Below are 23,792 nucleotides of genomic sequence, written 5' to 3' on the forward strand. Positions count from 1 at the left end.
CGCCGATACCCCAGGAGCAACAGTGTCCCTAATTTGCTGGGAAGTGGCGGTGCGGTCCCCTACGGCACTGCGTAGGATCCTACGGTCTTGGCGTGCATCCGTGCGTCGCTGCGGTCCGGTCCCAGGTCGACGGGCACGTGCACCTTCCGCCGACCACTGGCGACAACATCGATGTACTGTGGAGACCTCACGCCCCACGTGTTGAGCAATTCGGCGGTACGTCCACCCGGCCTCCCGCATGCCCACTATACGCCCTCGCTCAAAGTCCGTCAACTGCACATACGGTTCACGTCCACGCTGTCGCGGCATGCTACCAGTGTTAAAGACTGCGATGGAGCTCCGTATGCCACGGCAAACTGGCTGACACTGACGGCGGCGGTGCACAAATGCTGCGCAGCTAGCGCCATTCGACGACCAACACCGCGGTTCCTGGTGTGTCCGCTGTGCCGTGCGTGTGATCATTGCTTGTACAGCCCTCTCGCAGTGTCCGAAGCAAGTATGGTGGGTCTGACACACCGGTGTCAATGTGTTCTTTTTTCCATTTCCAGGAGTGTATACATCACTGTAGTGAATATTTGGCAGAACTTAAGACTGAGCTAATTTTTCTTTGGTTTGAGGTGGAAATATTTTGCTAAACACTTGGACAGCATGTAGGCACGATATTTCTTGCATGCTGCAACAGTCTGGTGTTGCCCACCAAGAATATTTCCTGTTTTTGGAATAGTAACAGGCTACCACTGAGAAGTGTCGGAGGAGCTGTCTCACCAATATGTACCGTGTGAGAGGACTATAGGAGTGCAGTGAGGGGACTGGCACGCACCTGAAGAGGCCGCAGTATCCGCTGGCGGCGTCGAAGCCCTGGTCGTGGGGCGCGACGCGCTGCAGCAGGCGCGGCGTCAGCGACAGCGCGGCCACGGCGGCCAGCAGCGGCGGGTCGCCGCGCTCGCCCGCCTCCACGCGCAGCCGCCCGCCCTCGCCCGCCTCCGCGTCGCTCACGAAGCGCGGCCGCTGGCACATCTCCTGCAAGGCACACGCGCAGCGCGCATCAGGCCGCAGCAGCATCTTCTCACTGATAAAGCTGTTAACCACTCACTCACTTTTTGGTTATGTCAATAGTTCACTATCCCATAGAGCAAGTATCTCTGGAGTGAGCATTGCGTTCTGCGCATGTTGTCAACATTAAACCAGGACTGTCACGTGTTTTCGGGACTTCGCTGTGCGTTTGTGCTTTCTGCAGCGTTTGAAGTTTATAATATCAAGAGTTTTTGTTGTGTTTCACCGTTTGATAGTGTAATAGCGAGGGTGAATTACTGTTGTTGCTACGGATGCAAAGAAAAATATGTGAAAGGAGGGATAGTAACTTTTCATGGGTACATACCACGTAGCTCTAATTAAGAGACACTGTATATGTTTAAAAATTTCGCGACGCCTTATAATTAAGGCTTGATTCTATAGACCTATTTTCCTACGATTTTATGACTATATAACAGATATTACGGCTCGTACAAAAGCTTACAAACAACCGCTTCCTCTCGTAAATTTGCTAGTGGAACAGGAAAGGGAATGGTTAGTTGTTTCAGTAAATACTATCCTCCATGCATTTATCAGTGACTTGTCGATTATGTATATAGATTACTCAGTCTACTATTTATTTAATAAACTGGGAGCAAGTACCTAAAACGCGTTAAATAAATACCTCAAAGTGCCACCAGCAAGAAAAATTGTGCTTTAGGTCGCAAAAACGAGAAAATAACTACGCAGAAATGCAAGAAAAAAGGATGGATTAGCGGGATATAATCGCTAATGTGTGGCAAATTCGGTGTTTTTCGGACACTTGCAAAAGTACTAGTGTACTGTCAAGTCGTTTTGCAAGACCATCACCGCAAAAATGTACGTCATGCTCTGTAATACAATAAAGTGCCGTATCATACCGAAAACTACCAAAAATCGAGTGCATCTGAACTGTGACACCTATCGCAAAGAAGCAGAATGTAATATCACTTGCCCTTATAAGTTACGTAGCTGGTTCATTCCCGGTATCAAGTGGGTACTGTTAAAATGTCTGCGCAACATATATAAATAATCCACGACACGTGCGAAAAGGATCCGTCTGTAATAGGGATGTAGTGACATTCTAAATATATAGGGCGCTATACGGACACACACACGACGTCCCGAGATCACGTGACCAGGCCGGCAATGTATGTTGACAACACAATATCTGTTCTGCGCATGTGAATGCTCACTCCAGAGATATTTACTCTATGCACTATCCCTCCGATGATCCATACGAGGGGTGTTCAGTAAGTAATTCAACACTAACGATGAAGAGCCAAAGAAACTGGTACACCTGCCTAATATCGTGTAGGGCCCCCACGAGCACGCAGAAGTGCCTCAGCACGACGTGGTGTGGACTCGACTAATGTCTGTAGAGAATCGACACCAGGAACCCTGCAAGGCTGTCAGCAAATCCGTAAGAGTACCAAGGGATGTAAATGTCTTCTGAACAGCACGCTGCAAGGCATCCCAGATATGCTCAGTAACGTTCATGTCCGGGGAGTTTTGTGACCAGCGGGAGTGTTCAAACTCAGAAGAGTGTTCCTGGAGCCACTCTGTAGCACTTCTGGATGTGTGGCTTGTCGCATTGTCCTGCTAGTATTGCCCACGTCCGTCAGAGTTCAAAAAAATGTTCAAATGTGTGTGAAATCTTATGGGACTTTACTGCTAAGGTCATCAGTCCCTAACCTTACACACTACTTAACCTAAATTACCATAAGGACAAACACACACACCCATGCCCGAGGGAGGACTCGAACCTCGGCCGGGACCATCCGCACAGTGCGTAGGAGTGCACAGTGGACATGAATGGATGCATATCATCAGACAGGACGCTTACGTACGAGTCACCTGTCAGAGTCGTATCTAGAAGTATCAAGGGTCGCATATCACTCCAACTGAACACGCCCCACACCATTGCAGACCCACCAACAACTTGGACAGTCCCCTGCAGTCATGCAGGGTCCATGGATTCGCGAGATTGTCTCCATAGCCACACACGTCCATTCGCTCCATACAATTTGAAACGGGGCTCGTCCGAACAAAAATTAAAAAAATGGTTCAAATGCCTCTGAGCACTATGGGACTTAACATCTGAGGTCATCAGTCCCCTAGAACTTAGAACTACTTAAACCTAACTAACCTAAGGATATCACACACATCCATCCCAGAGGCAGGATTCTCGTCCGAACAGGCAATTTGTTTCCAGTCGTCAACAGTCCAAGGTCGGGCTTGATGGGCCCAAGCGAGGCGTAAAATTTCATGTCGTGCCGTCAGCAACGGTACAAGAGTAGGCCTTTGGCTCCAAAAGCCCTTATCGATGATGTTTTGTTGAATGGTTCGCACGCTGACAATTGTTCATGACCCAGTAATGAAATCTCCACCACTTTGCGGAAGGGTTGCACTTCTGTCACGGTGAACGATTGTCTTTAGTCGTCGTTGGTCCCGTTCTTCCACGATCTTTTTCCGGCCGCAGCGATGTCGGAGATTTCATGTTTTACCGGATTCCTGATATTCACGCTACACTCGTGAAATGGTCGTACGGGAAAATCAGCACTTTATCGGCACCCCGGAAATGCTGTGTCCCATCGCTCGTGCGCCGACCATAACACCACGTTCAAGCTCACTTACATCTTGATAACCTGCCATTGCAGCAGCAGTAGCCGATCTGACAACTGCGCCAGACACTTGTTGTCTTCTATAGGCGTCGCCCACCGCTCTGCCGTATTCTGCCTGTTTACATATTCCTGTATTTGAATACGGATACCTATACCACTTTCTTACGCGCTTCACTTTGTTTTCTCGATCAATTTCGATTCAAAAAATGCGTAATCTGTTGTCGGAACTTGTCAAATATTGCCGCTTCAATTTCCACAGTTTCTGAAGTCCCGATAAGAGGCGGTGCTATATGTAGCCTTCAAAACGACGTCAGTGAGGAGGTGCGTTCCAATCAGAGGACTGTCATTAAATTTCTTTTAGCAGAAACCAGAGCACGGTAGATGTTCATTTGTCATCGCAACTGTTTTTCTTCACCCACCGCACAGCACGGATCTCCCACCTTCCAGCTATTTCGCCCAATGAAGAATGCAGTCCATGGAAAGCAGTACGTCGATGACATGAATGTTACAGATCCAGCAAAAGCTTGGCTCCGACGTTCAGCAGTAGAATGGTACTCTGCAGGTACGCGGACCCTCCCGGTAAAGTTGCGTTAGGTCGCTGCATTGAACGTAAATTGTGTTAAAAAACAGTGTTTTGTATCTAAAAGAGTGGGGAATAATATGCTGTATTGGACACCTGAACAAAACCAACGTGCTTTCAGAAAAATGTAGTTACATTACTTATTAAACGCCCCTCGTAAACAGGGTGTTTAGCAGAGTAGCGTTTCACATTCTTAGAAGAGATAGTAAAAGAAAACAAGTCTTATAAATATTCACTGATGAATCAAAACATTACGACCAACTCCTTAAAACCGTGGTATTCCACTTTTCGTAACCAAAACACCAACTATTGCCCGTAACAATTGTATTCAACAATTCCTTGTCAGATTTCCCCAGCTCCTTCAGGAGATATCTACAAGATGACTTATCCTTTCTGCTACAATTTCTTCAGTAACACTTTCTAAGTGCTGAGTTAACCGACAAAATTACTCCATAACACAATATTGAGTGGAAATATGCAAGTCGATTTGTTTGTTTCCACGACTAGAAATTATACGAAGAGCAAAAGTAGCTGGCCTTAAGTGTTTGAGCAGCTCAGTAACATGCTTATTCCAATTCAAGTTTGTTGTTGTTGTTGTGGTCTTCAGTCCTGAGACTGGTTTGATGCAGCTCTCCATGCTACTCTATCCTGTGCAAGCTTCTTCATCTCCCAGTACCTACTGCAACCTACATCCTTCTGAATCTGCTTAGTGTATTGATCTCTTGGTCTCCCTCTACGATTTTTACCCTCCACGCTGCCCTCCAATGCTAAATTTGTGATCCCTCGATGCCTCAGAACATGTCCTACCAACCGATCCCTTCTTCTAGTCAAGTTGTGCCACAAACTTCTCTTCTCCCCAATCCTATTCAATACCTCCTCATTAGTTACGTGATCTACCCACCTTATCTTCAGCATTCTTCTGTAGCACCACATTTCGAAAGCTTCTATTCTCTTCTTGTCCAAACTAGTTATCGTCCATGTCTCACTTCCATACATGGCTACACTCCATACAAATACTTTCAGAAACGACTTCCTGACACCTAAATCTATATTCGATGTTAACAAATTCCTCTTCTTGAGAAACGCTTTCCTTGCCATTGCCAGTCTACATTTTATACCCTCTCTACTTCGACCATCATAGGTTATTTTACTCCCTAAATAGCAAAACTCCTTTACTACTTTAAGTGTCTCATTTCCTAATCTAATTCCCTCAGCATCACCCGACTTATACACATAAAAATTTGTAGCATCCTACTTTATTCACTGACTCCTGTTCACGTGCTACGTCAATTGTTGGTATGATTCTATTTGTTCCACACAACTGAATATAGTGTATCACGATGAAAAAGACTGCTTCAGCTGTGTGCTAAATACTTATTTATGATCCAACTACTTTCGTGGCGTTAGAGGCACATATTCAGGGATACAACTTTATTTCATAATTTAGTTCAAGCGATAACCAGTAGATGACCCAACATACTTCGTCTAATTGTGATAAAATTATTCAACCGTCAAGAGGTCGCTAGACCAATTTAAAATACGGTAGAATGCAGGACACACCATCCCGATGTACAAAAGTTGCTGAATACAATGTGTTTTCTCAAAAATTAGGAATAATTCATTTTCAGAGAAACACTTAAGAATTATTTGAAAAAACATCGTTAACAATTTATTCTGTTACTTTCTGTCTAATTGTATTCATTGTAACGCTGGCGTCGTCTATGACTGGCTGACGAATGTCAGCTGGAAGGTTATTCAAAGATACAAGGAATAGAATTGGTCCCAAAATTGAACCTCGTCGGGCTCTCTTCGTGACTTCTACCCAGTCTCAAAAATTTTCATTTCTTCCAACATAATTTGAATTATTCTTCACAAGAGGCTTCTAATCAAACTGCGTACCTATTGAGTATCGACTCAGTTGTGCGACTGGATCCATGATTTCCTGTCAGAACGATCACAGTACGTAGTAACTGACGGAAAGTCATCGAGTAAAACAGAAGTGATTTCTGGCGTTCCCCAAGGAAGTGTTATAGGCCGTCTGCTGTTCGTAATATACACTCCTGGAAATGGAAAAAAGAACACATTGACACCGGTGTGTCAGACCCACCATACTTGCTCCGGACACTGCGAGAGGGCTGTACAAGCAATGATCACACGCACGGCACAGCGGACAAACCAGGAACCGCGGTGTTGGCCGTCGAATGGCGCTAGCTGCGCAGCATTTGTGCACCGCCGCCGTCAGTGTCAGCCAGTTTGCCGTGGCATACGGAGTTCCATCGCAGTCTTTAACACTGGTAGCATGCCGCGACAGCGTGGACGTGAACCGTATGTGCAGTTGACGGACTTTGAGCGAGGGCGTATAGTGGGCATGCGGGAGGCCGGGTGGACGTACCGCCGAATTGCTCAACACGTGGGGCGTGAAGTCTCCACAGTACATCGATGTTGTCGCCAGTGGTCGGCGGAAGGTGCACGTGCCCGTAGACCTGGGACCGGACCGCAGCGACGCACGGATGCACGCCAAGACCGTAGGATCCTACGCAGTGCCGTAGGGGACCGCACCGCCACTTCCCAGCAAATTAGGGACACTGTTGCTCCTGGGGTATCGGCGAGGACCATTCGCAACCGTCTCCATGAAGCTGGGCTACGGTCCCGCACACCGTTAGGCCGTCTTCCGCTCACGCCCCAACATCGTGCAGCCCGCCTCCAGTGGTGTCGCGACAGGCGTGAATGGAGGGACGAATGGAGACGTGTCGTCTTCAGCGATGACAGTCGCTTCTGCCTTGGTGCCAATGATGGTCGTATGCGTGTTTGGCGCCGTGCAGGTGAGCGCCACAATCAGGACTGCATACGACCGAGGCACACAGGGCCAACACCCGGCATCATGGTGTGGGGAGCGATCTCCTACACTGGCCGTACACCACTGGTGATCGTCGAGGGGACACTGAATAGTGCACGGTACATCCAAACCGTCATCGAACCCATCGTTCTACCATTCCTAGACCGGCAAGGGAACTTGCTGTTCCAACAGTTCAATGCACGTCCGTATGTATCCCGTGCCACCCAACGTGCTCTAGAAGGTGTAAGTCAACTACCCTGGCCAGCAAGATCTCCGGATCTGTCCCCCATTGAGCATGTTTGGGACTGGATGAAGCGTCGTCTCACGCGGTCTGCACGTCCAGCATGAACGCTGGTCCAACTGAGGCGCCAGGTGGAAATGGCATGGCAAACCGTTCCACAGGACTACATCCAGCATCTCTACGATCGTCTCCATGGGAGAATAGCAGCCTGCATTGCTGCGAAAGGTGGATATACACTGTACTAGTGCCGACATTGTGCATGCTCTGTTGCCTGTGTCTATGTGCCTGTGGTTCTGTCAGTGTGATCATGTGATGTATCTGACCCCAGGAATGTGTCAATAAAGTTTCCCCTTCCTGGGACAATGAATTCACGGTGTTCTTATTTCAATTTCCAGGAGTGTATAAATGTTTTAGGAGACAATCTGTGGCCGCCCTCTTAGACTGTTTGCAGATTACTGATGTTATTTACCGTCTAGCAAAGTCACGAGAAGATCAGAACCAACTGCAAAAGGCTTAGACACTATATCTGAATGGTGCCAAAATAAGTACCTAGGAATTACAATTACGAGCAACTTAAATTGGAAAGAACACATTGAAAATGTAATGGGGAAGGCGAACCAAAGACTGTGTTTCATTGGCAGAACGCTTAGAAGATGCAATAGATCTACTAAAGACACTGTCTACACTACGCTTGTTCGTCCTCTTCTAGTGAACTGCTGTGCTATTTGTGATTCTTACCAGTGTTGACAAAGACATAGAAGAAGTTCAAACAAGGGCAGCCCGTTTTGTATTATCGGGAAATAGGGGAGAGAGTGACACGGATACGAGACGCTAGTTGGAATGGTAATCATTAACACAAAGATGTCTTTCGTTGTGGCGAGATTTCCACGAAATTTCAATCAACAACTTTCTCTTCAGAACGTGAAAATATTTTTCTATCGCGAACCTACATAGGAAGAAATGATCATCATAATAAAATTAAGAGTAATTAGAGCTCGTACAACAAGCTTCACGTGCTTCATTTTTTCCCACGCGCTGTTTTAGTGTGGAACGGTAGAGGAATAGCCTGAAGCCGATTCGAAGGACCCTTTGCCAGGGAGTGAAGTGTGAAACGCAGCGTAGTTGCGTAGATGTGGTGACTTGGGAACAACTTAAGCAATGGTTTCCAGAATAAATCTTTCACTCTACAATGTACTGCGTGGCGCTTTGAAACTTGATAGCAGACTATAACCGTGCACTGCACCAAGATTCGAACCTGTTACCTTGGCTTTAGCGAGAATTGCTGTTACCGAATGAGCAAGTACATTTCAAAGCAGCCCTCGTATAGTGACTCTGCACCAACGATCCTATAGGGAACGCGTCTTCGCTAGAACGAAGTCAATGAACAGATGGACATCTATGACAACAGCGAAAAATTTAGGGACAAAATGGTCGCTCAGTATAGCTTTAACATTCAGAGAGGAACATCGTCCTGGGGTACATCCGTGTGCGAGGTGGATAGAGAGTTGGAAAATCCGCTTCTGGGGCAAATATCGATTTTTTCTGACACATATTAAGCCACTGTTGAATGCTAAGATTTATCTGAAATTTTAAAATGAATGAAGTGTTGAAATTCAAAGATTTTAAATTTTTATTGAATTTCAGAAAGAAAATCCAGCAGTCCCAGACAAAGTTTTATCAGTCTTGACAATATTTTAGCTATACAGAAATAGCGAACAGAGTCAATAAAAGAGGAATTTGGAATATATGGTGGATCTGGAGGACCACATTCCGTGTTTATAGTATGTGGCACATTATCATCAGAACTGAGATCGCTCACTTTTATCTGCATAATTCGTTTGCTTCTGTTATACACATTTCTATGTATTTTTCCAGCCATTGCACTCTAAAAAAAGACAACGACGTGTGTTAAGAATCAACAATATATGCTAGGACTTCGTTGTGGAATGTAATTAACGGAAAGTGTTGTAAAATGGGTTGCTTACAAACAAGCAAACAACCAAGGAATAATAACAAACATGAATGAGGCATAATAAAGTAATACTATGTAAAGTAGATACCTGTATACAGAACATATTTCAAACTAGTAAAATCGTAGTTTATAAAGAAAGAGAACCACAGACTGTCGTCACATTTAATAATAAGTAATTTGGTAGTTGCGATTTTATGAATAAAGTTATTCACTCCAAATTCCCCTAAGGGAACTAAGTGAAATATAAATTAAGCTGTAACGTAGTCAGGTAACTAAATATGTCAAGTAAAAGAGCTTAAAGAATAAGTTGGATTATCCCTCTGTGGGGCACAATAGTGCGGGTCCAGGAGACAGGTGAATACTTGCTTTTACTTGGAACAGCAGCCTGTGAGGCGGTGTGGAGCGGGATCGGAAGCAAGTTTTGCTGGGTAAATCGGCACGACGAGGCGCGTAACCTTCACTGCACTGCGACTAATTAGCAAATGAGACTCTCGTTTTTGGCTAGGGCCGTGGGGCTCCTTTTCAGCGCCTCTAGCGGAACAAACGCAAGCCATATCCGCGTGTCAGACGGATGTTCCGTTCTAATCAAATGAAAGGCTGAGCTATAAAGCCGTGATCTGTTAAGGCTCCATTAACGTGTGTTCTCGGGCGAAGGACGAGTGGATGATGGGAGTCGCAGGATGGCCAGCATATCCTGTCCGCAGTCACCTCCACATCTCTCCCACCCCCCACCCCGCCAATCTCCCATTCCTCGCACTTCTCGGTGCCTACAACTATTAGTCTGTCGAGATTTGAAAGAAGAGTACCTCCCATCGCGTTCTCCATAGGCCCTTGCTATCCGAGATGAGTACAAAATACTACAACAGACATCGAGGGACTCTTCTCGCAACATCTGTATGTGGTGTAAAGAGATGTAAATGTAAATGTCGTGTGACTAGGGCCTCCCGTCGGGTAGACCGTTCGCCGGGTGCAAGTCTTTCGATTTGACGCCACTTCGGCGACTTGCGCAGTGTAAAGAGATGGTGACGGTACATCAGAGAATGACGAGTTATATCACGTCACGTTAGATGTAAAGTTAAAAAACCTGCGACTAGGTGAAGGAAACAACATTCCCCCAAAGAGGCCAATATATTCACTGGGAGCTGAAAATAATAGAAAAAAGTCATTTCAAAGGAGTATGTGACATGATGGTCTATTGGGGGGTCGGATGATGCTTATGGGATGCGAGGGTTGAACGCAGCTGATGAGCAAGCTGAGGAATAGAGCGGTGACCCCCGCGCACACCCTCGTTGGATACTGCGGCGCGCCGCGGCTGCGACATGAAGCGAATGCTGACGCAGACATAGCCGTGATGGGGCCTGAGGCGCAGCAACTGTACAGCCACTAGAGGCTCTGAAACCTAGTCAAAGGACCCTAGAAAGCCAGGGCGAATTCACAAGATTACGTATTTTACATAACTGAAGACACGGGCTTGTGGATAAATTGCAGCTTAAGCATAGACGCTCTCGCCAGTAAGGGTCTCCACGCTGCAGCTCCTCTGCTCGGTCGCTCGTTCACCAGGCTTTGTCCAGAATTTTGAGAACATGCCAACATTTCATTTTTCAACTGGATGGAGCACCACCACCGCACAAGCATTTCTTAACAGTGCTCTGCCTCTTTCTGATCTCACAATGCGCCTCTGGCATTCAAGGTCGGCTGCCAGACTCATTTTGTGAGGGGGATGGTGGAAGACTTTGTCTATATGCCTCCCCTGTAACCAGTTTGGATGAACTTCCACTCAGTATAACAACACCAGTGAATGCAGTAGTTACAGACATGGGACGAGTTTGACAATCATCTTGATGTTTCTCGTGCTTCCGGTGTATGGCTTGGTTCAAATGGCTCTGAGCACTATGGGACTGAGGTCATCAGTCCCCTAGACTTAGAACTACTTAAACCTAACTAACCTAAGGACATCTCAAACACCCATGCCCGAGGCAGGATTCGAACCTGCGACCGTAGCAGCTGCGTGGTTCCGGATTGAAGCGCCTAGAACCGCTCGGCCACGACGGCCAGCGGATGGCATGTTGAACACATTATGTCAAAGATAATTAAAATACTAACGATACTAAACGCATGTGTTAAAAGCACGCCAAGGATGTGTAAGAACACGTCGTTCTCGCAGCACAGCTTCTTTTCCCAAGAGAGAGTAAAAGTTTCAAAAAAAGGTTCAAATGTGTGTGAAATCTTATGGGACTTACCTGCTAAGGGCATCAGTCCCTAAGCTTACACACTACTTAATCTAAATTATCCTAAGGACAAACACAGACACCCATGCCCGAGGGAGGATTCGAACCTCCTCCGGGACCAGCCGCACAGTCCATGACTGCAGCGCCCCAGACCACTCGGCTAATCCTGCGCGGCTAAAAGTTTCACAAGAAAACCTATCAACCTGCTGATGTGGCGGAAAGGCAACAAGCTGAAACGCTGAAAGTTATTCTTGCGAAACAGAGGGGTAGTGAAGACCGCTGATGAGCCCGGAAGAGTAGGCTACATTTGGTAACACTGATCAGGCTTAACGTCATTGCCTCAGACAAGCAGTAATAGATACCCAGGTTTCTGATCCTTTGCGTTGGAGCACGTCAGCTACGTAGCCAAGCTTGTGATGCGCTGCTACCGTTCGCCAAGATGACTTAGGCCTCCGAGTCTGCTACCTGTCTTCTTCCGACCTCGGGAGTCCTGCCTCAGGCTTGATAAGTCGACCTGATGGTGTTTGGTGCTCCATACACGTGTAGCAGTATTCGGGAAGCACATCAACCGCTGTTGGCCCCAACTATTGCCTGTAAACAGTCATCGGCAATCCCAGCCTTCCTTGGTGTAAAGGCTATGATGTTCGTTGCCACACAGTGCAGAGCTGCTGGGAGATTACCCGAGTACACCACTTCGATATGCACGAGAGTGCTCCGGTAGTACGCAGTCTCGATCCTGGGCAGCAACTCCTGTTGTACGGGCTACGTCAGCCGCCCGCCCGTCATGGCCCGGACGCCACAGGGAGACGGCGTCCGACGACTGCTGAGACAGTATCAGCGCTGCATTTCTGGGCTGCGCGCAGGGTCAGAGAAGAACACACGACGGTAAGCTTTACTGTAATAAAGTTCTCGTTCCGCTACTGTTGTATCATTAGCGCCCAGCGCCGACCGGCTTCCTCTACCGCTATCCATGACCCATCATTCGGTCGACAGTAGCGGTCTCAACACAGCCCTGCGGTCTTGTGTAATCAGATAAATCCTTTTGAAATAGCCTGCATTTCCGGAAAAAATAGCAATTTGATCTTTTCGGAGATAATAAATAAATACTAGCTATACCCGGCGAACTTTGTTCCGCCTCTGAAAATCTTTACATGTTATAGCTGACCCGGCAAACGTTGTTTTGCCATATAAATTATCTCTAGTCTATAAGAATAACGTATACGTGTAACACAATGTATACGTGTAACACAATAGCCGTTGTTGGCGGGAGCTCGTGACACAATCAATAATAATGGCCGAAAACAGTGTAGGGAGTGAGAAAAGGCTTAGGGGGAAGTCGGGCAGTATCGGCCTCTATTAGTTCTAGCGTTTCTACGGTAGATCGCGCGGATTTAACAATTGCAGCCGATACACGGCTCGTCCATGAGCATACAAACATAGCGGCAATTTCGTGGATACGACTTCATCATTGAAATCGTATCCCACACAGTTGGAGGGTTTCCAATCGACATAAAGAGCCTGTTGAAAGCCGTTACCGGGTGAAGATACAGTTCCGTAGGTCTTCAACCACTACATCTACTTGGAATTGGAAGGAACAGTAATGCGGGAAAACAGTAAGCCAGATACAGAGAAAAGTATACCAAAACAAATGGTTGAAACTTTTAGATGTACTAGATACGCAGAAATGATTCAGCAGTTATTCGAAGGAATATAGGATGACAACAATATTTTCGGAAGACTGATACTTGTTCAATAAAAGAAATTTGTCTCTAACATCGAGAAGGCAACAGATTTAGATAGACGAAGGGAACACGAAACATCGGACGGGATTCGCACTCGTTGCGGCTTCGGAAGTAGTGCTCTTAAAACAGACTTAGTTATTCTAAAATAACGATGTTTAATACTAGAAGAATGCAGCAACGTACTGCGTACACTGCTGAACCAGACATTAAGACCACTGCCCATCACACCTGGTGGCGTAGCGTACACGAGACGCGGTAAGGACAACACATGAGCGGAGCGCAGGAGTGTGGGAAATCGTAATAGGGGACAGCTAATTGGGAACTCAGTTGAGATAAGTGACTTTGACACTGGACAGGTTTCTATGATCCTCACTTTTTGTTCTCGTATCCATCGTGCACGTATCCTTCACTCATTATCATATTTTTCCTTGTGACGAATGTATCCATACTACCGGGCGACGATGGAAGCCGAGTGTGTGGTAATTTTGGCCTTCATGATCATGGCCTGTTTTTAATAGAAGTTTCGTTTCCATCCGCAGGGAAGCCACTTACTGGCTCTTTTGCATACCACCATTTGGTTAAAATTTTGTTTCGCTCTTTTGAATATCTCTGGAAATTTTACCGGTTAACACTCAACTTGTGAGTACCTCTATGCATTGTGTGTGTGTGTGTGTGTGTGTGTGTGTGTGTGTGTGTGTGTGTGCGTGTGCATGCGTGCGCGCCAGCAAGTAAGGAACTGTTGAACACTTAAGCTGGGTCATAAAATCCCACTGACTCTTGCTACTAGTAGAGTTTATTTATTCTTTTATTACTGCCTTTGTAAACCTGCTCCGGAGATCCTACAGCAGATCGTGAAAACGGAATGCGGTGTGTTTACTGTTTCCAATAAACTTATGTCGTTGATTTCAGAGAGCATCACTATCTATTTATGTGCTTTTTATGTTTAGTATATTACTGCCATACACAGACTGCCTTCACGTAGTGTATCACACTTTAATCTAGCTACAGTACTACCTCAGCAAAGCTGTATGTTAATATGTGTCCTTATTAGAGAATCCTAAGTGAAGTGTAGCACTATACTGAGGTCAGAACATTCCATGGCTCGGACACTGGGCATTGAAGACAAATACCCCCCGATGGCGTGAAAATACATGAGACCTAAATAAACTTAAATTAGAGATGCTGTAGGCAAAAATGTGTGAAAAGTTGTTATATTAACTAAATAATTACGTGTTATTTATTCTGTCTGTGTGAACGTGCAACACATACGAAGGGAGCGACTTAACTAGCCGCGAGCATGAAGCGCGCAATTGAACTTCAGTTGCCGTTGTCGATTCAATAACCTAATGCCCATGTCGGGTGTCAGAAATTTAGAACATTATAATGCCACATGCTGCTTTAACCTACATCGTCATCTAAGTCTATACAGGGTGTTACAAAAAGGTACGGCCAAACTTTCAGGAAACATTCCTCACACACAAATAAAGAAAAGATGTTATGTGGAGATGTGTCCGGAAACGCTTAATTTCCATGTTAGAGCTCATTTTAGTTTCTTCAGTATGTACTGTACTTCCTCGAACCACCGCCAGCCGGCCCAATTGAAGGAAGGTAGTGTTGACTTCGGTGCCTTTACAAGTACGACACAACATGTGGTTCATGCACGATGGAGCTCCTCCACATTTCAGTCGAAGTGTTCGTACGCTTCTGAACAACAGATTCGGTGACCGATGGATTGGTAGAGGCGGACCAAGTCCATGGCCTCCACGTTCTCCTGACCTCAACCCTCTTGACTTTCATTTATGGGGGCATTTGAAAGCTCTTGTCTTCGCAACCCCGGTACCAAATGTCGAGACTCTTCGTGCTCGTATTGTGGACCACTGTGATACAATACGCCATTCTCCAGAGTCGCATCAGCGCATCAGGGATTCCATGCGACGGAGGGTGGATGCATGTACCCTCGCTAACGGAGGACATTTTGAACGTTTCCTGTAACAAAGTGTTTGAAGTCACGCCGGTACGTTCTGCTGCTGTGTGTTTCCATTCCATGATTAATGTGATTTGAAGAGAAGTAATAAAATGAGCTCTAACATGGAAAGTAAGCGTTTGCGGACACATGTCCACATGACATATTTTCTTTCTTTGTGTGTGAGGAATGTTTCCTGAAAGTTTGGCCGTACCTTTTTGTAACACCCTGTATACATTGTCTGCAGTCCACTGCGAAGTGCATGCCGGATGGTATTTAGCATGCGGCGACGTGTTATGATTCCTTCCCGTTCCCGTAGTGTAAGGAGCGTGAGGAGAATGGCTGGTCAGATGCTTCTGTCCGCGCTGCTATTAGCTCAATCAGTTTTAATGTTCCTGCGGAAGCGATACGTAGGAAGATGAAGAATATCTCTGGCTTCTTCACACAGTTCTGGTACTCGAAATTTCGTAACTTGGCTTTTACAGGGTAATTGGCGTCTACCTTCAAGCAGTCGACCTATGGTCTAAGAGTAGCGGACTAGTAATAAAAACTTCCTGCGTTCTAGATTCTAACCCAATGCTTAAGCTATTAATAAAACTCATCAGCAATGGAGATCAAAGACTTTCTGTGTAAGTAGTCAAACATCGTTCAGCCAACGGCATTGTCAAAGAAGACGGAGAAGCGAGAGAGATTCAAGGCAATCTCTTACTCTTGGGGAGTAAAATAGGCCCCGAAAGGCAACAGAAGACACACAATGTGAATTCACAGGAGAAGTATCGTGATGGTCTCTCAAACTGGCGAAAGATTCCGGAAAAGGCGCCCTCTCGGATCTCTGACACCTGACTGCCAAGAGGGAGGTGATGATGAGAAAAAGATTGAATAATAATCAACGAAAGGGTAACATTCTACAAGCTGAAGCGTGGAATGTCAGACGTCTGTGGTAGGGAAGCTAGAAAATATGAAAAGGGAACTGCAAACGATCAGTCTAGATAAACCTTTTAGAGGACAATCTGAATAACCGAAACAATGGATGGCATGTATACGAGATTATGGCAGAAAGTAAGAAAATGTGTCCCCAGTGCGTAGTTAATATTTGGGCCTTCAATAGATACGCGATACTAAGGCAGCGTCTAACCTCCACAGAATTGTCTCACTGACGCAAGAAGTGACTTAGGAATGCTCCTATTCTGGATGTGAAGCGCAAGATACGAAAAAACCATCAGAACTTTTGCAATTCTAGTTAAACTGCCAACGCGATAAAAGTTAACAGCTTACCGAAGGTAATATACGCAGCCCTATTTCCTCAGTTGCTACTTCCCTTACACTTTACGCTCAGGTAAATTTAAATATTATCTATGTTTTAGCAGCTGAATGTATATTGCTCCAATAGATTCACTTACGAAAAGGTGGATGGTATTCTTATATATGCGATAAACAATATTATGAAATGACTCATCAGCTCTCAGTCCTGTGTGTGTGTGTGTGTGTGTGTGTGTGTGTGTGTGTGTGAGTGAGTGTGTGTATTTGTTTTTTGGTTGTTGTGAGGGGGGCGGATGATTAGGTAGGTGGGTTGGTGGATAGGCTAGTATGTGGATTAGGGGCGCGCAACGACGACGTTATCAATGCGTATCCTTACAATTCGTGCAGGATGGACAGGACATTGCTGAACGCCGAGGGAAAATTGAGAAAGTTTAGTGATGTGGCGCGCCTACTGGGGAGCTCCGGCGGCCAAATGTCTGCCGGCTACACAATTCAAATGCCTGCGATTCCATCCGAACCGCAGCAGGTGCCAGATGTCGGCGAGTAGACATCAAAGGGCGACTCCGGCTGCCGCGCCAAAATCTAAATCGCCAGGCACAGCCAGCATCGGCGAGGGCCGATCAAGGCTGTGCTGTGCTTCCGCGATGCAACAGGCAGCCAGTCAGGAAGAAGCAGTACTGGGTGTAGCGAGAAGCTAAGGTGGCGCCGTGGCAGCCGAAGGCAGTAACATCGCCTGTCCGGAGCCGATGGACTTCGTTACAGCTGCCGCCGCGCCGCTGTTGCCGTCCAGTCCGCCGTCGATCGTCGCTCAACAGAGATTGCGCGATCCCGGGGCCCGCTCTCTAACAGCTGGGCGCGTCTGGGATTTGTCTCCGTTTCGGTGACTGTAGGTATCAACAGTGACTCTTTCATTGCTCGTCCTCTGCACCGACTTTGTGTTCAAGACTAGTGTGCTCCGTAGTGTCTTGTCGGAACTTTAAATTTTGTTCTACCAGTGATATCGTACAGCAGGGGACTCATTTGTTTTCCAGTTATTGACATTTTGCAAAATATTCTTGTCATAGTAAATCTTCCGAAGATTATTTAGTTTATGTGTTGTCAACTGATTGGTTATGGAAGCATTTTTTGTGTTGTTAATATTTAGCTAGAAGCTCACAACTGTGCCCATTCAGTATACACTGAAGAGCCAAAGAAACTGGTATACCTGCGTAATATCGTGTAGGGCCCCCGCGAGCACTCACAACTGCCGTAACACGACGTGGCATGGACTCGACTAATGTCCGAAGTGATGCTGGAGGGAACTGACACCATCAACTCTGTAGGGCTCCTCATAAATCTGTAACAGTACGAGGGCGTGGAGATCCCTTCTGAACAGCACGTTGCAAGGCATGCCAGACGTCCTCAATAATATTCATGTCTGGGGAGTTTGGTGGCCATCGGAAGTGCTTAAACTCGGAACTTGCTGGAATTGCCAACGTCAGACAGAATGCACAATGGACATGAATGGATGCAGGTGATCGGACAGGATTCTTACGTACGTGTCACCTGTCAGAGTCGTATCTAGACGTATCAGGCGTCCCAAATCACTGGAACTACACACGCCCCACACGATTACAGAGCCTTCACAAGCTTGAACAGTCCCCTGCTGACATGGAGAGTCCATGGATTCATGAGGTCGTCCCCATACCCACACACATCCATCCGCTCGATACAATTTGAAACGAGACTCATCTGACCACGCAACATGTTTCCAGTCATCAACAGACCAATGTCGATGTTCACGGTCTCGGGCGAGTCGTAAGGCTTTGTGTCGTGCAATCATCAAGGATACACGAGTGGGCCTTCGGTTCCGAAAGCCCATATCGATGATGTTTCGCTGAGTGGTACAGACGCTGACAGTTTTTCATGGCCGAGCATTGAAATCTGCAGCAATTGCGGAAGGGTTACACTTCTGTCACGTTGAAAGATCCTCTTCAGTCGTCGTTGGTCCCGCTCTTGCAAGATCTTTTTCCGGCCGCAGAAATGTCGGCGATTTGACGTTTTACCGGATTCCTGACATTCACGGTGCACTGGTGAAATGGTCGAGCGGGAAAATCCCCACCTCATCGCTACCTCGACTCCTGTGTCTCATCGCTCGTGCGCCGACTGTAACACCGCGTTCAGACTCACATCTTGGTACCCTGCCATTGTAGCAGCAGTAATCGATCTAACAACTGTGCCATACACTTGTCTTACGTAGTCGTTGCCGACCGCAGCGCCGTATTCGACCTGTTTGTATATCTCTGTATTTGAATACGCATGCCTATACCAGTTTCTTTGGCAGTGCAGTATAATCGCGTGGGTAAATATTTTTACAGTTTTGGTTCCGACTATCGTGTTTGTCGAACATAATAGTTACAGTATTTGAAATGGATTAGCGAGTATTTTCTGTTAAGGGGCTCCGTAACGCCCTATACTTGCAATGTTAAAATAACTCTTATAAATTACATCTTTCCTCACAAAGTATTTGAGGTAGGAAGTTGAACTTTTTACAGATTATTTATTGGAATATGGGCTACAACTTAACACAGGGATTTTACAAAATTTTAGTTCAATTGTAATGAAATTTTTCAATTGTAATGAAAATTCACAACATTTTTTTGCAATTTTTTATTTATATATTCAAAAATATACAGTTATGCAGAAGGTACTGTGTAACATTTACTGAAGGTTTCAAACAAATATGTTTGGAAGATCCTTAGAAAACATGTAATTAGTATGAGAAAATAAAAGTTTTGGGAATCGAGCGACAAAGATTGGATTAACTTTTTAGTGCATTCCAGGTCCATAGGATGGATTATCTTCATCCTCTGCAAACTCCTCCTCCAGCTTCCTCTTGTTCCTCCTCCTGTTTACTCTTGCTTGTATTTCTAGACTCTTTACAGCCCTGTCTGCAGCCCGAAGGCGTTCCTTGTCTGAAGCAAGCATCGCTCGTACCATGTTAGAACCTATCGTCTTTACTGTTTACAGTAATAACACATACCTTTGGCTTTCCAACATTTCTCCTTTTCTTAAAAGCCTTCAGAGGATTTCTAATAACTTTACTTTTACTCATTATTATACTTCAACAAAACAGAGACTCAAGAAACAGAATTAATTACGAATATTTTCGAGATAACGACAGAGTAAATAAACATGAAACAATCGACGATCACATCAGCGATATATATTGAACCATCACAGGTTAGCCACAACGCATACGTTATCTCACATCATTAAAATGTACCTGATGAACACGGACGTTAATAATAACACCATTTGACAGCAGTTTAACAGCGCCACAGTGGGTCACGCCCATGTAGAACACATTTCAAGAAAATTTAAAAATAGTTGTAGTCTTCGGACTTGAATAAATTATGTATCTATTAAAAGGTAATAGTCTGCAGATTCAGAAAACGCAAAAAAGTAAAAATTGAACTTTTCATGATTTTGAGCCTTTCCGGAGTCCCTTAAGAGAAACGTGGACATGGAAAGACTGGTCAAAAATTAGAGGATCTGAACTAGGCGAAAGAATGACAGCTGGGAAATAAAGTGTGGTGTGGAAGCAGCTGTGTCACGGCAGTGGGGAGAGCGCGAGCGCGGCGTGTCTGATGGACGGCCGGGCGGCGGACAGCTGAAGGCGCCGCTGCTGCGGAGTCACGGCGCCAGCGCCCACGCGTCGGCCGCCACCGCCACCGCCACCGCCGCTACCGAGGGCCCATATTTTAGGCGGTTATGCCCGCTTGTTTACCTTGCCGCTGCGGCGACAGGTCAGGCGCACCGCGGGCTGCGTGGGCGGCGGCGCGGACAGCCGGCCGCCGTATATCGCGGGCAACACAAGAGGCGCGAGACGACGCAGCTCGTGGGGCGGGGCGGGGCGGAACCTGGAGCGCTCCGTCACGCCGGGCCAGTCGGCCGACCGCCACCTGCGTGCGACGTCTCGCCTGGCCGCGCGCTGGCTGCCAGCCTCGAGACAATTCGTTCCGTCCTCCACCCGCGGATACTGAGCCGGTTAATGGCAACCTTCTATTCGTGCCAACGAGGCTCGAGAATGCTATGCATGCTGGACTGTGGAATGTTATGCAAGGGTCAGATGATCAGTGTTGAGCGTTTCGCCAATAACACACTGAAGCATCACAAAAACTAGTATACTTATGCGTATTCAAATACAGAGATATGAAAACTAGCAGAATACGGTCGGCAATGCCTAATAAGACAACAAGTGTCTTGCACAGTTGTTAGATCGATTGCTGCTGCTACAGTCACTGGTTATCAAGATTTAAGTGAGTTTGTACGTGGTGTTATAGTGGGCGCACGAGCTGTGGGACGGAGCATCTCAAGGATAGCGATGAAGCGAGGAGGCCCTGGCTGCAGTGGAACAGTGGAGTGAGGAGTGCAATGCAGGACAGGGACTTGGAAGAAGAGGACTGGTAGGACAGAAGCAGATGGAAATTTGGATGCGAGAGACGCCGAGTGGTGTAGAAAACTCGCAGAAAGAAGAGGAATAAGAAGAAGGAAACTTCAGTGGTATCGGGTTCGAAACTCGCTACTGCTTTAATTCTGAATAAAAATCATCAGCAATGGGAGCCGAAGACTTCTGGCATAAGAAGTCACCCTCTTTCAACCAACGGCCTTCTCAAAGAGGACGGAGGAGCGAATAGAGGTTCAGCACATGAGAGGTGGCATGAGCCCCCTCTCATATTTCTATCTTACGATTTTCCTCTCTAATTGCATGCAGTGAAAAGTCGCTATTCCTTCACACGCGGACTTCCCACGCAGCGTCTCTCATCACCCGGGTGGTCCGGTGACAGGCGGGCTCTGCTGATCTGGAAAGTGTTAAGCTGACGGGTGTGAGGAAGTCGAGTGAATGCTTTGCAGACGCCGACATTGTCAAAAAACACGCCCGGAGGGGTCTGAAGTAGCGGCTGGGCTAGAGGTTCCGTTACTTCGTAGAAACTTAGCGAAAACACTTTCTGGCGGGCTACCAGCGAGGCGTGGGAATGACTTGTGTACCCAGGCAGTTGTGGCGGGAAAATTCCCGCGCATTCTGCAAAATAGTAACTGTGATTGGCTTGCTCAGGGCATAGCTCCGTGACGTAGCAAAATCAGCGCAGAAATTGGCGCCAAGAATATCCATTGGTGGAATGGTAGTGCTCCGGCAATAGAGTGGAATTTTCCGCCGGTTTTCGAGTTGCTGATTGGAACGTTTAACCACGGCCACTGTCGTGGGGGCGGGAATGTTGTGTGTTCGGCCTGTACGGGTGCTCTAGGTAGTCGGCTCTCGCCTTTCGGTCGAGGACGTCGAAGCAACCAGCCATCGCCTCCGGTACGCCAGATCGTGTTCTGGCAGTTAAGAAGACAGTTTGGTAATGTATGTCCGCAGCACCGGCAGACAGGGATTTTCCTAGGTGATAATCAGAGCTCAGCAGAGCGTCTTTTTCTAACTTTGTTCTGTCTTGAGTAGCAGCAATTAATGTTGGGTTAGCTGTGTGTCTCTCTTAAGATTTGAGTGGCAAGGAATTGGCTCCACATACCACTTCGTCTTAAACCTCACAATCTAGTTTAGGGACAACTTCACCTTCATAGCGTTTGTTTGAGTATCCAATTTGAGCCAATTTGATGTATTATAAATGTTTCATGTGTTTTTGTTTATTATTTTGTGTTTAGTCTTAATAAATCATATTGTTATTTTGGACAGAACTTTCATTCTGCTAATTGGTAGAGCAACCCATCATTTCTCACTACGTTAATGAAACCTTCCTTTATTTAACTTATTTATCAAATTAAATTATTGCAGGTGCCAAACTCTTTTCTACTCCACTTGCAGGATTGATTACAGTCAGTTCGCGTATATTTTTTAATCCATGTGCAACAGCAAAAGTCGGAGTTAGAATAGGGGGGGGGGGCTTAGAGCATCATTTACATATGGAGATTCTAGAAGAATTTAGTGTTAAATACACTGCTTGCCCCGGCACCTCGCACACATTCTGTTGCCCTTGAGTTGGGAAACTGCCCCTAAAGGTGGAAAAATCAGCAATGATCAGTGGCATGAGGATGCGGAAGACAATGGAAACCACTGCATTAAAGACATAATCCTTAGGACATGTGGCCTATTATTGAAAAAGTGTCATCTTGATCTCTCCATTGGCAATACATTCCGTAATAGTCCACCATCCGAATCCTCGGAAGGGGACTGCCAAGGTGGAGGCGACCATGAGAAAAAGACTGAATAACCAATAAAAGTATTGTTCTCATCAGAATAGAAAGCAAACCGACACCGACGTACATGCCGACATCGCAAGCCTAGTGCCCTGGCTAGTGCCCCATTCGGATCTCCGTGAGGGGACTGACAAGGGGGAGGTTTATTTTTTTATTTAGTCATGTGGCTGGGGCCCCCGCCGGGTAGGCCGTTCGTCGGGTGCCGGTCTTTCGATTTGACGCCACTTCGGTGACCCACAGTCGATGAGGATGAGAGGGTGATGATGATGAGGACAGCACAACACCCAGTTCCTGGGCGGAGAAAATTCCCCGACCCAGCCGGGAATCGAACCTGGTCCCAGAGGACTCACAATCCGTCACGCTGACCATTCAGCCACCGGGGACGGACAAGGGGGAGGTGACCATGAGAAAAAGATTGAGTAACTGACGAAAGGATAACGTTCTACGAGCCAGGGCGTGGAATGTGAAGAGTTTGGACGTGGCAGGGGAACTATTTGCAAATGAAAATGAAAAGGTTCAGTCTAGATGTAGTGGGGGTCAGTGAAGTGATCAGATATACTTGCCGATGTCTAAATCGGATGATGAATAGGTAGAGAACGTATATGAGGATATTGAAGGGGTAATTCAGTGCGTATAGGGAGATGAAAATCTTATAGCCATGCAGGAGTGGGCTGTGGTTGTATGGGAAGGAGCAGAAGAAAGGGTTCCGGGAGAATATGGGCTTGGAATGAGAGAGGAGAAAGACTAATAGAGTTCTACAATAAATTTCAGTTAGTAATAGCGAATAATCTGTTCAAGAATTACAAGAAAGGGAGGTATACTTGGAAAAGGCCGGGAGATACGGGAAGATTTCAGTTAGATTACATTACAATCAGGCAGAGATTCTGAAATCAGATATTGGATTGTAAAGCCTAACCTGGAGCAGATACAGACTCAGATCACAATTTAGTAATGACATACGCTTGAACGTCTCTGAGGCTATAGATAATACGATGATGAATACCTCAATCGGCAGTTCAGTTGAGAATTTCTAAAGAGGGAAATCACAGATGTTGGAAA

The 23,792-nt window shown here is 46.3% G+C and overlaps 1 protein-coding gene across 1 annotated transcript in view; it reads right to left on the reverse strand.

Moving 5' to 3' along the window:
- Positions 1 to 23,792, reverse strand: part of LOC126162469 (calpain-9-like) — a 1,012,451-nt gene that overhangs the window by 139,317 nt on the left and 849,342 nt on the right. Inside the window, exon 4 of the mRNA XM_049919000.1 lies at positions 821 to 1,020. Coding sequence (XP_049774957.1) covers positions 821 to 1,020 — 200 coding nt within the window. The remainder of the gene's footprint in view (positions 1 to 820; positions 1,021 to 23,792) is intronic.

Source organism: Schistocerca cancellata, chromosome 2 (genome assembly GCF_023864275.1).
Source record: "Schistocerca cancellata isolate TAMUIC-IGC-003103 chromosome 2, iqSchCanc2.1, whole genome shotgun sequence".
Classification (NCBI taxonomy): domain Eukaryota; kingdom Metazoa; phylum Arthropoda; class Insecta; order Orthoptera; family Acrididae; genus Schistocerca; species Schistocerca cancellata.